At 36.4% G+C, this 15,442-nt stretch overlaps 1 protein-coding gene across 1 annotated transcript in view; it reads left to right on the top strand.

The window, feature by feature from the left end:
• STXBP4 (syntaxin binding protein 4) overlaps nucleotides 1-13,878 on the top strand; it is a 187,693-nt gene extending 173,815 nt beyond the window's left edge. The window contains exon 18 of the mRNA XM_054456389.2: nucleotides 8,973-13,878. Within this exon, the coding sequence (XP_054312364.1) occupies nucleotides 8,973-9,087 (115 nt within the window). The 3' untranslated portion in view covers nucleotides 9,088-13,878. The remainder of the gene's footprint in view (nucleotides 1-8,972) is intronic.
• The last annotated feature ends 1,564 nt before the right edge of the window (nucleotides 13,879-15,442 follow it).

The raw sequence follows: 15,442 nt of genomic DNA, 5'->3' as shown, positions 1-15,442 counted from the left end.
CACATGGTAAAGGAGCATTAAAGTTGCAGGTAGAATTAAGGTTGCTAATCAACTAACCTTAAAATAGGGAGCTAATTCTGGATTATCCAAATGGGTCCAATCACATGACTCCTTAACAGTAGAAGAGGGAGGCAGAAAAAGAGAGTCAGAAAGAGATATGACAGTGGAAGCAGAATTCAGGATATGTTATGTTGCTGGCTTTGAAGTTGGGAGCCATAAGCCAAGGAATGTGAGTGGCCTGGAAAAGCAAAGAAACAAATTCTCCCCTAGAGCCTCCAGAACAATAAGACCTGTGTGGGACTTCTGAATTACACAACTATAAGATAGTAAATTTGTGTTGTTTTAGGCTATTAAATTTGTGGAAATTTGTTACTGCAGTAGAAAATGATTACAGGGAGTTAGAAGTAGAGCGGGGAGGGTAGTGGTCCCACTACTGTGTGACCTTGGATGGGGCTTTGATACTCTGAGCCTCAGTTTCATCAATTGTAAAAACTGCAGAGAAAAATAAGGTCTGTGAGATTTATATGAAAAGCAAATTGGGAAATTGGTATCAAAGAACGTTGTAAAGTACAAAATGCTTGCCTGATGTAAAGTCTTACCTAGCTGCCACATACCTGAACATCTGTATCAAATGAATGATCTCAATATTAAGAGGGCCAGAGGTCTGCTTTGATCATGCCTGCACTTTGTTACTTAGCATTGGTATTAAGCAGGTACCTCTATGAAAATCTCCATCCCTCTGTTGGGTATCTGGTGCCTAGAAACATGGCTTTGGCTGCATTCTCATCATTTCAAAGACTAAAAATTCCAGTGTAAAATCGCTTCTACGGTTTAGGGACCGAAGGGAAGGGTGAGCTGTTAGCCAGGCCACTTACCATCATATTTATTTGTCTTTAGTAAAGTTTTATACTCTAATAGTTAAAACAAGATTTGCTTAGCTAAAAATAGTATTTGTTTGATGTAAATAATTTTAACAAAACCTGGGATTTGAGTAGGTTGACATATAACTCCAGCTATATAGAAAATAAACTAGTCAAAATGGTTTGAATTATCACAGTGATTCAACTGTTAGGTACAACCAAATGTATGAGTAGACCTTTGGAAGTTACTTGGATATGAGAATATTAGTGAGAAGGACTAGTAGTGTTGGTTATTTGGTGACTTTGGAGCTACTTAAATCTTATTTTAATAATGATCAATTTATTTATGCATATTCTTAATAATTTAGGACAGTACACTGGATTTCCAAGTCTGAAGATTGTTTTATCTGATCCTCCATTATAAGTAAGCTTGTCTACCACTTTTGAGTATTTTTACCCAGTGATATAACAATAGTAATATATCAGTGGAATGTGTCCATGCATCAAACATTTATGGACCCCCCTTTCTGTGAGCCTGACACTGGGGCTATAAAGATGAGTAGGACACTTCCCTACCCTCCAGAAACTAACAGCCTATTAGACAAAAATAGATATATGAAGAATTTGTTGCTACATGATATAAAAAATATGACTGCTGCCACAAAGCCTCTGACTCAGGCTTCATACAAGTACTTTTTATTCATGGTCGTTCAGATAACAATTCTTAGGCATTTCATGGTATATTAGTTTGTTTTCACACTGCTATAAAGATATCACCTGAGACTGGGTAATTTATAAACAAAGGAGCTTTAATTGACTCAGTTCCACATGGCTGGGGAGGCCTCCCGATACTTACAATCATGGCAGAAGGGGAAGCGGGCACCTTCTTCACAAGGCAGCAGGAGTGAGAAGTGCAACCAGAGGAAATGCCAGACGCTTATTAAACCATCTGATCTTGTAAGAACTCAGTATCACGAGAACAGTGTGAAAGAAACTGTTCCCATCATCCAATCATCTCCCTCCCTTGATACATGGGGATTACAGGTCCCTCCCTGGACACATGGAGATTACAATTCAAGATGAGATTTGTGTGGGTACACAGAGCCAAACCATATTATATGGCAAGTACTTTTATAATAGCTTTAGACATATCATTTATAATCAATGAATTAGTCAATACATCTTTAATTAATTTTATCTTGTAAAGCTGAAGAACCCCTTTCAGATGGTCACTTAATCCATTCCAGAGCCTCCCTATATCTTGTTACTGACACCAACCCAGATAACAGAGCCTCAGCAAGGAGTTTAATGTAATGGTTAAATTCTCAGAAGTCAGATTTGGATCTAGATCCCGGCTCTAACATGCACTAGTTTCATGACCTGGAATAAGTTATTTCACCATTCTTAGTATCCGGTTCCTTATATAGAAAATAAGAATATAATTCTTTCTTGCCCTTAATATATACTAAGGTCCTAAAAGACAGTTAATTCCATTTGGCCACAAGTCTAAGGTGGCACTATTAGAAACAATCAGTATTTAAAAGTTTATGAGAAAACTATAGAGGTTGATGGCATGTTTTTATCCCATAATTTTCACCATAATTGAAGGCTTTTCTTTGTAACAGTCACTCTCAAGTGACTTTAGCATTTATACATGACGGAGTCAGTAATACTGACAAAAATACCTCAAGACATTAGAGATGGTCTCATAAGGAGCCTCTCAAAGTCCCTTCCAACTTTGTGATTTTTACAAATCATTCTGTAGTATAATATATACGCTTATATTTAAAATTGGTAGTGTAGTCATTTTAACTTTGATAAACATAATATTAGAATCAATATAAATTAGTTGAAATATGTTTTAAATTTTAGTTCTTTTAAGGTTTTAAATTTGTTAATTAAGAAAAATGTTTAGTCAGATTATTAAACTTCTTTTGTTGATTAAATTAAGTGAACACCTGTATGGCTTGTAATATAATTCTATTTTAATGAGAACACTAAAAATTAAAGTAGCTTCTACATTTTATGCACTTCTACTCGCAGTGGGAATTTAATATGGAAACGTTGACAGTGGTCTTATGAACTTGTTTCCAATTAAATTTAGCATTCGTTAATCTATATTCTGACAGTCTTGATTATTGATATTTAAAGTAGCATGAAAATATGTAGTTATTACTTATTTTGTGTATTTTAGAAAGATAGGCTTTTAGTTTATAGAACTTGTACATATATTTACTGAGAAAGTAATAGTCATGGCTTCCTCTTGAAATATTCTCATCTTGCTTGACAGTGATCTAGAATGACGCTGACTGCAATAACAAATCATCTGCTTTCAGTGACTTAATGCTCACAAATCAATGCAGAGATTCCTGGTTGATGGGTGTAGCTTTTCTTCAGGTAGTGATGTTGAGACCCAGGCTCCTCCCATCTCATGTCTCTGCCCTCCCTAACGACCTCAGAGTCCTCTACATTTGGTTAGTGGATAATGAGTGAGAATAGAGAAGGCACTCCAGCTTCTTAAAAACCCCTGACCCACAAAAGATAAACATCAATTCTGTTACCTTCTATTGACAGGAACTAATCACATGCTCACATAAAGATGTGAGGAGAGCTGGGAAATGTAGTCTCTGCCTAGGCAGCTGCCACGTGGCAGCAACTCTATGGTATGGAATGGAGAACATAAGTTTTTGGTGGACACTGCCAACAGGTATATGAGAAAGTACAAATATACAAACTATACAATCCTATGTAATTGTTTATTAGTATCTAATAATTCAGTGTATAGGTATCAGTGTCAGTAGGACATGTTCTTTGTTTTTTTCTGTTTTGTTTGTCCCATTATGATCAAAAACAGCATCAATTTTTAAGAATTACCCAGGGCTGTACTCTGTCACTACAGAGTTGTTTCCTTCTTTGAAAAATTAATTATATTGGCTTTGTACCTGGCATGTTTTAGCTCTATACAGCAGTCCAGCCTGTGGATATTATTTGAAAAAATGTAATTAATATTTTCCTTACTTTTTCCTCAGGAATTTTCTTTTCAGTGTTTATCTTTTAGAAGTCTAGTGACAACAATTTTTTCCAATGTTATACATAAGTAATATATTACAATAGTTTTAGATTCTTACAGTATGATTTGATAGCTCAGACCTAAATATTTTTAATTAATTGGAATTTAAGATTTTAAAAGATAAATGATTTTAATAGAAATTACCATAAATATATAATAAAAATAAAATTTGTCCTCTAGACTGTAAAGATTTGGATGAGATCCTGCTAATATTTGATCAGAGCCTCACTGGATTTCCAAATGCCTAATTACAAAATGCTCAAAGTGTTCCGTGATATTTACAGAGTTCACTAATGAGAAATATTTATTTTGATTTTAGCGGCATATTTCCAAAACTGTGTAAGAGGATACTCCTTTTATACTAGTGGGAACAAAATGCCTGCAATTTTCTCTTAAACATATTTTAGAATAGATACTTCCTATTACTAATCTGTAATTATTCTCATAACCAGTGTTTATATAAGATTATATGCTGCTTTATCATGGTTTGGTTACTTTTTAATAATCTCATTGACAAGGTTCACCTTGTGTTCTACCTTCTCATTTGTTTTCAATTGGGATTAGTGTTTAAGTATAAATCTTTTAATGTCACTACTACTTGCAGTTTATGCCCAGTTGTAAAATTTTCCAGTGATTCAAAGTTACTGGTGCCTGAAACAAATTATATTAACATATAGTTACTTATTTGTCTTTGTTTTCTGGTTTATATAAATACTATATGCATACAATTATCACCCCCCCAATAAAATGACACTGGAAGTTAATTACTTTCGGCTCTTTATTCCACAGCTTTATCTTAAACATGATAAAATAGTATATGCAAATTCACAGTGATGTATAAATAGTGCCATCTATGATGGAAGATTAACAAAAGAATGTCTTTCATCATCACAGACGGTTATAAGAATGAATTTCTACAGAACAAGTGCCCTTTTTGTCATTAAATCCTTTTTGTTTAACAGGTTGTCCTAATTTTTATTTTGAAAGAAAACATTTTGCTCCTTTAGCTAGGAGGTAAGAAACATAAGGAGGGTAATTATAATGGAATTTAAATAATTCACTTACATTTCTATGCCAATAAAATAAAGCACGTTCTCTTAGGTTTTTTAATAAGCTCTAAAATGTGTCTTTCAGTTTACTAATATTATTTTTTAAAACACACAATACTGTTATCTTCCCAAATCGAATATTATTGTTTTCCAACAACAGATTTGGCAACCATTCAGAGGCAAATAGTATGATGCTTTTGAGATTTTCAAATATATCTGAAGTGCTCTTGACTGCTCTCCAAATCAGGTCAGATGCACTGTCTCTTTAGGAGAATTTGCCAGAGGTACTGTTTGTTCAAATGGAAAATGTTCATGTTCCATAGTAAGCTTCATTTATTTTCCAAACCTCTAAATTTGTTATACTAAGTAGCAAGATCTCCCTTTATGAACCATGGGGTCTTTGTTAATTAAAAAGAGTCAACAGGGCTGATTTATTCTCTCTCTTATCAGCTGAATTACCAAGCACACAAATCACAGAGGAAATGTTTTTAATACTCGAATGTTCTCCAAGCCAGTCAATCTGGGATTATCTCATCATACCGATTATGTCAAAGCTTTTTAACCACAGTGCTCACTAGGACATAAAATTGAATGGTATACACACAAATGGCCCCCTTCCAGCATCATAGGAAGAATTCCAAATTTTTCTTACAATAATCAGAAATCCCTAATTATCAATGAAACTAGCTCTGATTATTTATTGAATGTCTCCTCTCTGCCAGGCACTTCACAATGCATTACCTGAGTTTCAGAAGCACTGTGTCCCATTGGTTCTGGACATTTTTAACAAAGACCCAGGTCTGAAATGTGTGCTTGAAGCACAGAACACATCTCTCTGTTGCTTTAGTTTTATTTCTTCTAGTGAGTAGCTGTTGTAATTGCATATTTGATGCTTAGGTGTATGCATGTGTGTTTTTAGGCATATACAAAAAATCATACTGTGAATATAAGATTTATCAAGTTATAAGGTTAATCAAATTTTATATTACTTTTGTATTTGGAGTAAGATCAGATGTGATTTGTTGATTAAAAAGTGCTTAATGAAGGTTACTGGCAAGGATGACCATCTGGTAGAACTTTCTGATATTCACCGTTCAGAGTCTGTAACTACGTTTTTTTCTTAGACATTTTCCTTTTGATTATTTTAAATTAACAGTTTAATGGAGTGTTCATATATGGACAGTTGTAATATGTCAAGCATGAGAATATTATTTATAAAAAGTCACATAGCAAAGCGTACTACCTGAACTTACCCTCAGGTAGTTGCTCCTGTTTTTCTTCCTTCCCATCTCCTCCAATTATGGAACTTCAAAGGAGAGGGAGGAATTTAAATGATTTAAATTATGGTCTCTTCTTTGGACTAATATGTGCTGATAAACATTAAAGTATTAAAATATATACCAATATTTTAAAATAAGCAAAGCTGTCTCATCAAGCTTTTCCCTTTTAATTTTAGACATGTACTTTGTACAGGGTGATGTGTCCTCATTTCACCTTGCAGGGGCATTGCAGCCCTCTCATGTTACACTCATTAGTATTTCTTTAAAACCACTTTCAAGTTAGGCAGCTTTCCAGGTTTATAAAGGCCTTGAAATGAAGTTAACCTGTGCCGAATCAAATACTTTAGTAAATTTAGCCTCCATAATAAGAAATTCCATTAAACCATTTTAAAGAGATATTAGTAATGTGGATTATTGTCAAGAGAATAATGATTCTTTGTACACTAAACCACACTCTGAGCTTTTGAAGCTATGAAGATGCCTGGGCCTTGTCACTTTCACCTTGATTCTTAAAGAACTTGAACCCTTTTTATGCCATAATAAAACCGCTAGTAATCTTCTTCCATGAAAAGATACATTTTTAATATTTAAACAGAGGAGCTGAACAATTTGTGTAGGGGGGACATGAACAAAATGTATAGTATAGGATTGAAAACAAACCAAACCAATAATAACAGTGGAACTTACCATTTGTACTACCTAACATTTTCAGTATTGTAATCAGTAGCCAATAAAGTGAATGCATTTTCGTGATAGTTCCCAAATTGTGTTCTATGGAACACTGGCCCTGTGTTTGTTAACAGAGATATGTTACTTTGAGTAATATTACATAGTCTTGGAGACTCATAGAGCACATTAGCATATTAAAATCTCTGGGAAATCCTATAGTAAAGAAACCTATTCAATTATGTCAAACTTATTTGACAGTAGAATTATATTCTTCACATAACATTGATTAATTGATTGATGATTGATTGAGACGGGGTCTTGTTCTGTCACCCAGGCTGGAATGTAGTGGATCATACCTCACTGCAGCCTCAAACTTCTGAGTTCAAGCAGTCCTCCCATATTAGCCTCCCAAGTCAGTAACTGGGATTACAGGCATGAGCCACTGTGCCAGGCTATTCTTCACATAACATTTATTTAAAACTCTTGGGAACATACTTTGGAAAATGTTACTTTATAATGTAGGAGGCACTTTCAGATCCACAATCTTAAATAATCTTTATAAGTACTGGCCTTCAGATGCACTTGATCTAAGACATGATGCTGCTTCTGAGGTTGAGTTTGGGGAGGACGAAGTCTAGGGAAACTGATCTAGGATGGATAAAGGCAGTGGGGTAAACCAGGGCTAGAAAGAGTGTCCAAGGAAAAGAAACAAATCCTTGTCCTAATTCGTGCACTCCAGAGTTGGGAAGATGGTGGTGGATTTAGGAGATTCATCCAGCCAAAGGCTGGGAATAGGACACTAAGTGTAAGAAATACCATCTACCAGGTTAAGAGCATGATTTCATGATGTGTCATCACTTCCTAGACATACCCAATATCTTTTGTACTTCCTTTCTCATCTCTGCTTGTGTTATTTCCCTGAAACACTTTTCAGGATGCTGGTCATTTGTTCTGAGATCATGTTAGGCCCCACAAATTCAGAGATAAGAAACATAGTTCCTGCCGTTAAGGAGCTTTATATGAAATAGGAAGGCCTAAAAATAAACAAGCATTTATAATTTGATTTAATAAGAGATAAGAGATTGGAGGATTGGAGGATTCTGAAGGGATATTTGGTTGGAGGATTCTTAAGGGATATTTGGTTTTTTAGAATTAATAAGAGTTAATTTCTCATGGGAAAGGATTATGGGAAAGAAGAAGATATTGTTGGTGGGGTGCAGTGGCACACGCCTGTAATCCCAACATTTTGGGAGGCCGAGGTGGGTGGATCACTTAAGCCCAAGAGTTCCAGACCAGCCTGGCCAACATGGTGAAACCCTGTCTCTACTAATAATACAAAAATTAGCCAGGTGTGGTGGTGCGCACCTTTAGCCCTAGCTACTTGGGAGGCTGAGGCACAAGAATTTGTTGAACCCCAGGGGACAGAGGTTGCAGTGAGCTGAGATTGTGCAGCTACACTGCAGCCTAGGTGACAGAGCAGGACTCTGTCTCAAATAAATAAATAAATAAATATATAAATAAATAAAAATTTTAAAAAGCAGGTATTGTTGAGGCAGCTAAAAAAACAAAGCATTTCATTGAATGTTTAGAAGTGAGTAACAGTGTATGATTTGTCATTTAGAAAGTTCTTTGGCTACAGTAGAGAATGAATTAGAAAAGAGCTAGAGCAGAGGCAGGAGGCAAACCATTTCAGTGACCCAGACTATTTCATTGGAAAAGGAGAGCAAGAAACAGATTCCAGAGATGTTACAGCAAGGCAGTCATTGGACTTGCTGACTGACTGAATGTCAGATACTGAAAGGAAAGGAGTTAGAGATGCTGCATTCACCTGCATTCCTTTTTAACCAAAGAAGAAAGAAAGAAATGGTTTTCATTGAACCTTAAAATGTGTCTAAGACTTATTAAAGCTATTGGATCTAGTTCTAACTGCTTCCTATCACAGGGACTTTACTAGGGTAGAAGCAATATCATGAGGATCAGTACTTGCATGGATGAGTAGAAAGACAGTCTTTCAGATTCTAATTGCATTCTTGTTCTTCTCAAGTCATGTAACACAGACTACATCCTGGATCCATCCCGTGATGAGTGTCCTGAATCTATCTCGCTCAGAGGAGAATGAAGAGGATTGCTCTAGAGAACTCCCCAACCAGAAAAGTTGATGGTTTTCCTTAGGAAGTGGAGCTACATGGATGACGTGAGCAGAGACACATAACATCCAGTTCTGAGATGCAACAGTCTAAAATAGGAGTAAAGCATGCACTACTTGTTGAAGTGTGAAATGGAGACTCTGGACTTTGGATATTTTTGTAAAACTTTTGATATTTCTTTATACATTTAAAAAATCAATTGCCACTACAGTAGTTCCTTAAGAATAATCTAGTTATATTTTTTGAAATCACATACAATTAGACTTTATAATATATATACTTTTTCATATATAATTAGATCTTTCTTTGTAATTTCATATGTAGTTCTTCATAGGGTCTCAGATACAATGGTTTTTATAATTGACATATTGAAAAAGTATATGAACAAAATGAAACACCTCATTTATTTGATAATTCACTAATGTTTTATATTCATATATTAGGAAAGTGATCTTAGCAAGCTTTTTGGAATTTAAGGATCACATTTAGACATCTCATGGGCTGATGAATACAGCTGGTATCTTTGTGGAGCTTTCTAATTTACAAAATGCTTTGTAGACCCCATTTTCTTTAAACCATACAACATGCCTGTGAAGCTGATCTGGTGGGTATGTTTATTCTTGGTTTTCAGTAGGGAAATAGCAGTTCAGAGAGAGGAAGCTCCCTGTCCCAGCACCGAGACTCACTCCTAAGTCTTCTGATTCCATGAGCAGTCCCCCTTCCCCCACACCCTGCTGTCCCCACAGAGGGAGGTCACAGCCCATCACGCAGGACACTGTGATTGTGTTGATGCAGCTGGCTCCACAGCTGTGCATTCCACAGAGATTCAGAAGGCACCTCTTCAGTCAAACATGGCCCCTCTATAACCCCACTATTCTTCTCCTATAAACCCTTCCCCCTTCTCTGCACCCAAGCCTTCACCAAGTAGGCACGCTCTTTGTGATATTGTTTCAACAGACTTCTTTCAGCTGCTCATGTTTTTCTAAAGTGAAAGGCATGGTTTGTCCTGCTTAGGTTGCCCTTCCCAGAGGGATGGTTTGAGGGGAGCTGATGAGAAGAGAGGTATCTGTTAAAACATTACTGCTCTGCTCAAAACAAGATGGAAGCCTAAAGCCCAAGTCAAGCAGCTCCCAGCACTGCTGTGCAGACCTAGAGGTCCTTAGAACATAGTCTAAGAACCATTCATTGTAACCATTTTATAGATGAGTAAACCGAGATCCTAAATCTCCTAGTCTACTGAATTTCATATGGTGTATAATACAGATTTATATGTTAAAGCTATACATATACATTGTGCTCAACTATACATTCCTGAATCCATTTAGGATTTATGATTTATGTCTTGAGTAATAATATAAAGTCAACTCCAGACTGATAGGTAGTCATTAGCCATGAGAAATGTTTCAGGATGGCTAGAGAAGACTTGTGTTTTGCCTGACAGCCATTTGAATATTAGGAAGCTTCGGGGAGACAAGTTTTGAGAGAAGCCCCAGAGGGAGCTATTTCCTTGCACCCCGCAGAGGTGAATGAGGTATTCTATAAGTTAGTGTCTAAACTGTGAAAGTACAAACTTTTGTTTTTGTCAAATTAATGGTATGAAATTTCTCTCCCCCTGCTTGGAGAGTTTTCTAATTCGTTTCTAGTGAGCAAAACAAAGAAGGTGCTTGAGTCACTGAAATCAAAGTACTCAGGCACACAGCCCACTGACAAGAGACACCTCATCCATTAACTGCTGTTTTGTACCACTTGCCTGCCTGTTTCTGTCAAATACCTAGTGAAAAAGGCCTAAACAATTGTAATGATATTATTTATTGAGCATTTTTTGCCATACATGGTGATGAGCAGTTTGCATATATTTATTTTTGATCTTCTTAAAACCATTCCATGAAATAGAAACTGTAATTATCCACAATTCTAAAAGAAAAACTTAGGTTTAGAGAGTTAGTAATCTTTACCTAAGGGTCACAAAGCACCTATGTGTAGAAGCTAGGGTTCAAGGCAGATCTGTGATTCCAGAAGCTGTTCTCTAAACCACTATGCAGAACTGCTTAGATTCATTGTCTATGGGTACATTTTATAAAAAGGCAGATTCTAGTTTAGTGTCATAAGGAACTTACTAGTAGTTAGAGCTGATAAGAAAAGAATTCCCCAGGAGAAAATGGAAGCACTGTCCCAGCAGGTTTCAGCCAATCTGAATTCCTTACTTGGGGAATGTTGCTGAGGAGGTTCAGTGTGTGAATGGACTGAACCAGTTGGCCACTCTCTCAGATTCCCTCTTCATAAAACTTCCATGACCTCTAAACCATCAGGTCAGTGGCATAAGAGATGCTCAAAAAAACATGGTCAGGGCTTAGCAAGAATCCTTTTCCAGTGCAAATAGGACCCTCACATTATGTTTTGGCGAGTAGCCCATCTTTAACATCAATCAACCGTAGCAACGTGGTCGTCACGAAGTCTTCATTGACTCACTGGCTTGGATTTTAGGGTTAGAAAATCTGAATGTTCTTATGTCCTTCTGTCTCACTTTACTAGAGTGACCAAGTTGAGTCATCCTTACTCACTCATTCCCTCAAAATATTTATTGAGCACCAACAATGTCACAAGCACTGTGCTAAACACTGTGGTGAAGTAGAACAATTGCTAATCATTTCCTGGGTTCCACTTACTCTTGATTTAAAAAAAAAACAACAAAAGAGTTTTTGTGTGGCAAGGACTAAACAGCTGCTTCTTAATTTTTGAATTTTAAAACTAATCTATTTTATTTAAAAAAAATCAAGTACTGTGGAAGTGAATAAAATAAGAGATAGCCCATCTCACTTTCCAGAGGTAGGAGTCACTAATACTGTGGTGAGTGATTTTACTCAAAGGAAATCACACTATTAAGCAGCTTGGTTTTGACATGTTATGTTGTGGTCATCTTTTCATGTCAATACATAGATTAATCTTTTATTTCACATGTCTACATAAAATATCACTACCCACATAACCCATAATTTGTGTGGCCAGCAACTTATTGAACACTAAAATGCTTTAAGTTTTCTTATTGCTAACAATGTCACAGTGAACATTTACAATTTATATATTCATTAAATCCTTTTCCTCATGTATGTTTGCACTCTTGTGCTAGTATGTCTATAGTGTGAATACATTCATAAATTTCTTGATCAAAGCTAGGTCAAAGTTACATTCATTTTAATTTTGGTATATATTCATAAATTCTCCATAAAAGTAGGACCAACTTACATTACCACCAATAATGTATGTGAGCCTTATTTTTATGTATGATAGGACTTTTTTTAGTCCAAATGTTCCTATAGATTTTCTGGTTGTTTTTTTTTTGTCCTTGGAAGAATAACCTTCCTTCCACCAAGTCCAAGAACCTGAGATTTTTCATCATTAGGTTTTAGATCTCCTTTAGCAGCAGAGACTGACTTACTGTATAGAGGGAAGTCTAGTAGTGACTAACTCACTATATGTCAAACACATCATTACTCTTCTCTTTTCCTGCTTTACATGTAATGGTTGTGAGGACCAACTTTTAAATGAGCTAACTTGGGTGAGACATTCAGTAAAGTACCAAGCACAATACAAATGCATCTTCGAGTTCTTTGGGCCTCACTTTCCCTATCTGAATAATAAGGATAGTAATCCCCTGCCTTTTCCCAAACCAGTTCAACTCAGCAAACACTTCCTGAGCACCTACTACATGCCAGGCAAAATGTGAAATTTGCATGCTATGAGGCTAAATGGTACTGATTCTCAAAACAAGGAGCTCATAGTCTAAAACCATTTTTCTTTCTTTTTTTTCCCCCTAAAAAACCTCTTAAAGGGGTGAGAAGTTAGGGGATTGTTTATTAAGAACCGCTGAAGAGCAGCCCTTTATCACTCTCTTAAATTTGAATAATTCCAAAATAATATTAACACCTCTTGACTAGAAAAGGAAAAAAAAGGAACATGCCGTATGAAGAGCCTCTCCAATAATAAATGCAAAGCAGCTGTCAAAATATAGAGTCAAATGATACTTTCATAAAGTGTTTGCACAATTAGAAAATGTTATCCTTTTTCTCGGGAGAAATGGGACATTTTTATTTTCTCTCCTAAGTGAAATGCAACTTTTTGAAGAATCAACACGCTTGACATTTTTGCAATGTACATAAAGAGCTGAACTATTATTAAAACAACTTACACACTCTATTGCTTATAACTTTTGAGAGAATGAAAATAACCTTAAACAGAATGTGCCTGTGGAGCTTCGCTTTAGAAATGAAATACCCAAGTTGTTTTAACTACAACTGTCTACATGTAATAGGGTGTCTGCATAATGATTTTGTAAATATTAACTGCAATTCTGTATTTGCTTTGTTGATATGACTTTTAACATTTAAACTTATACTGTTTCTGTCTACTTTTTTCAAAAGTTCAATTTTTACTTTTGGGGGTTGGGCTGTTCTGAGGGAAAGGGCAATCAGATCAATAGTTCTGTCCCCCAGTCCATTCCCCCATCACCCAATTATTCTCTGTATCACTCTACCCTGTTTATTTCTTTTACATTATTTATCAGTTTGCCCTAACCTTGTTTTGTTTGTTATCTTCCTCAATAGTGGGAGTAATAATGGGAGTCAGCTTCATGAGGGCAGGGATTTTGTCTTCTTGTATTCATTTACTCACTTACACACTTACCGAGAGCTACTAGATGCCAGACACTTCACTGAGTAGTAGGGATACGATGTGAGAGATATGTGTTTCTAGCCCTTGTGTAATTCGTATTCTATGCAAAGGATATACAATTGAAATTAACCAAAACTTTTTCCATTTATTTTCTTTCTCCCCATTCTTTATCAGATATTTGAACTACCGGGCCATTTAATGTTCATTACGTTAACAAAGAGTGTGATATCAGAAAGCAGAAAAAATCATGTTCTTTTGTGTTTCAAAAATCTAGCTCCTTGGGGAACTAGAAAGGATTTATGATTTAGGTCAAAGATTTGAGAGCACATATGATGAGGAAGATGAGGCTTTCTTACTCACTGTCTAGGAAATAATTCTCCTGGCTGTGAGGAGAAAAAAGAATAAAAATGTTGGTACCGGGCTCAGAGAAGGACCTGGGCTTAACCTTCTGGACCAAGTTCCAGGGAGCAGCAAAACCTCAATTACATTTGTCCCCTAGAATGGAAATGATTATGTGGTGTGTTTAGGCAGTGGGACCTTGGACAACGCCAGTGAGCTTCCTCCAGCCCAATGTGGTCAACATTGGAGGATTAGATTGATTTCTGTGAACCCAAAAGGATCACAGGAGTAGCAGTAACACCTGCCGGACCTGAATGAGGATCTTTTCCATTCAATCCACATGTTCTCTCAATGGAAATCAATTCGGACAATAACATTAGACTATCTTAACCCAGAGTGCCTTAGCACTAGATAAGCCTGTGCTGTGGTCTGGATGTTTGTGCCCAGCCCCTAATTTCATATATTGAAACCTAACCCCCAAGGTACCAGTATTAAGAGGTACGGCTCTGAGGAGATGATTAGGTCATGAGGCTCGATTCTGGTGAATGGAATCAGGACCCTTATGAAAGAGGCTTCAGGGAACCTGTTTGCCCCTTCTGCAAGAAGGGATGCAGCAAGAAGTTGCCATCTTTGAAGCAGAGAGCAAGCCCTCACCAGAAGCTAAATCTGCTGGCACCTTGATCTTACACTTTCCAGCCTCCAGAACTGTGAACAATACTTTTATATTGTTTATAAATTACCCAGTCTGAGATATTTTGTTATAGCAGCTCCTGAATGAACTAAGACAGCCCACAGAGTTTAGCAGTGACCCCAAGGAAAGGAAAGAACTGCAAGTTGCCTGAGATTAATGTTGCTCAGGATCCATTTATTCCCTATTCCTGGTGTTTCTTTGTAGAGAGTGTTCCATTAAAGTAACACTTTTGTCCTGTCTCTGCTTCTTCCTTAGGCAGTGATTTACCTAATTGGTAAGTTTAGGATTAAAAAAAGGAATACATCCTAGAACATTTCTTAAATATATTCCCTTTTCTCTGTTTCATGCAAACATGGCTTATTTATTTTTCAAGTCTTTCTCATTTCTTACCTGGATGCTTTCAACATAGGTGATATAGCTTCTTCCTTCTCCACCACATCTGTCCCCATCAATCTACCCATCACATTTCTGTCAGAATTATCTTTCTATAACACAAAATTGCTTCTATTCCTCCTTTGCTAGTCTTCAGTAGTTCCCTAGCACCTTCTACTATCTGAGTCCCTGACTTTCTCCCTAGCCTCATGTCTTATCGCCAACAGTTGCTCAGATATACTGTTCTCTGTCTAGGAAGCTTCTCTTGCCCCATTCCTGAATCAGATTTCTTCTCAT

This window comes from Pongo pygmaeus, chromosome 19 (assembly GCF_028885625.2).
Source record: "Pongo pygmaeus isolate AG05252 chromosome 19, NHGRI_mPonPyg2-v2.0_pri, whole genome shotgun sequence".
Lineage (NCBI taxonomy): Eukaryota > Metazoa > Chordata > Mammalia > Primates > Hominidae > Pongo > Pongo pygmaeus.
The sequence above is the reverse complement of the archived record's forward strand: the minus strand, read 5'-3'. Positions and strand labels throughout refer to the sequence as shown.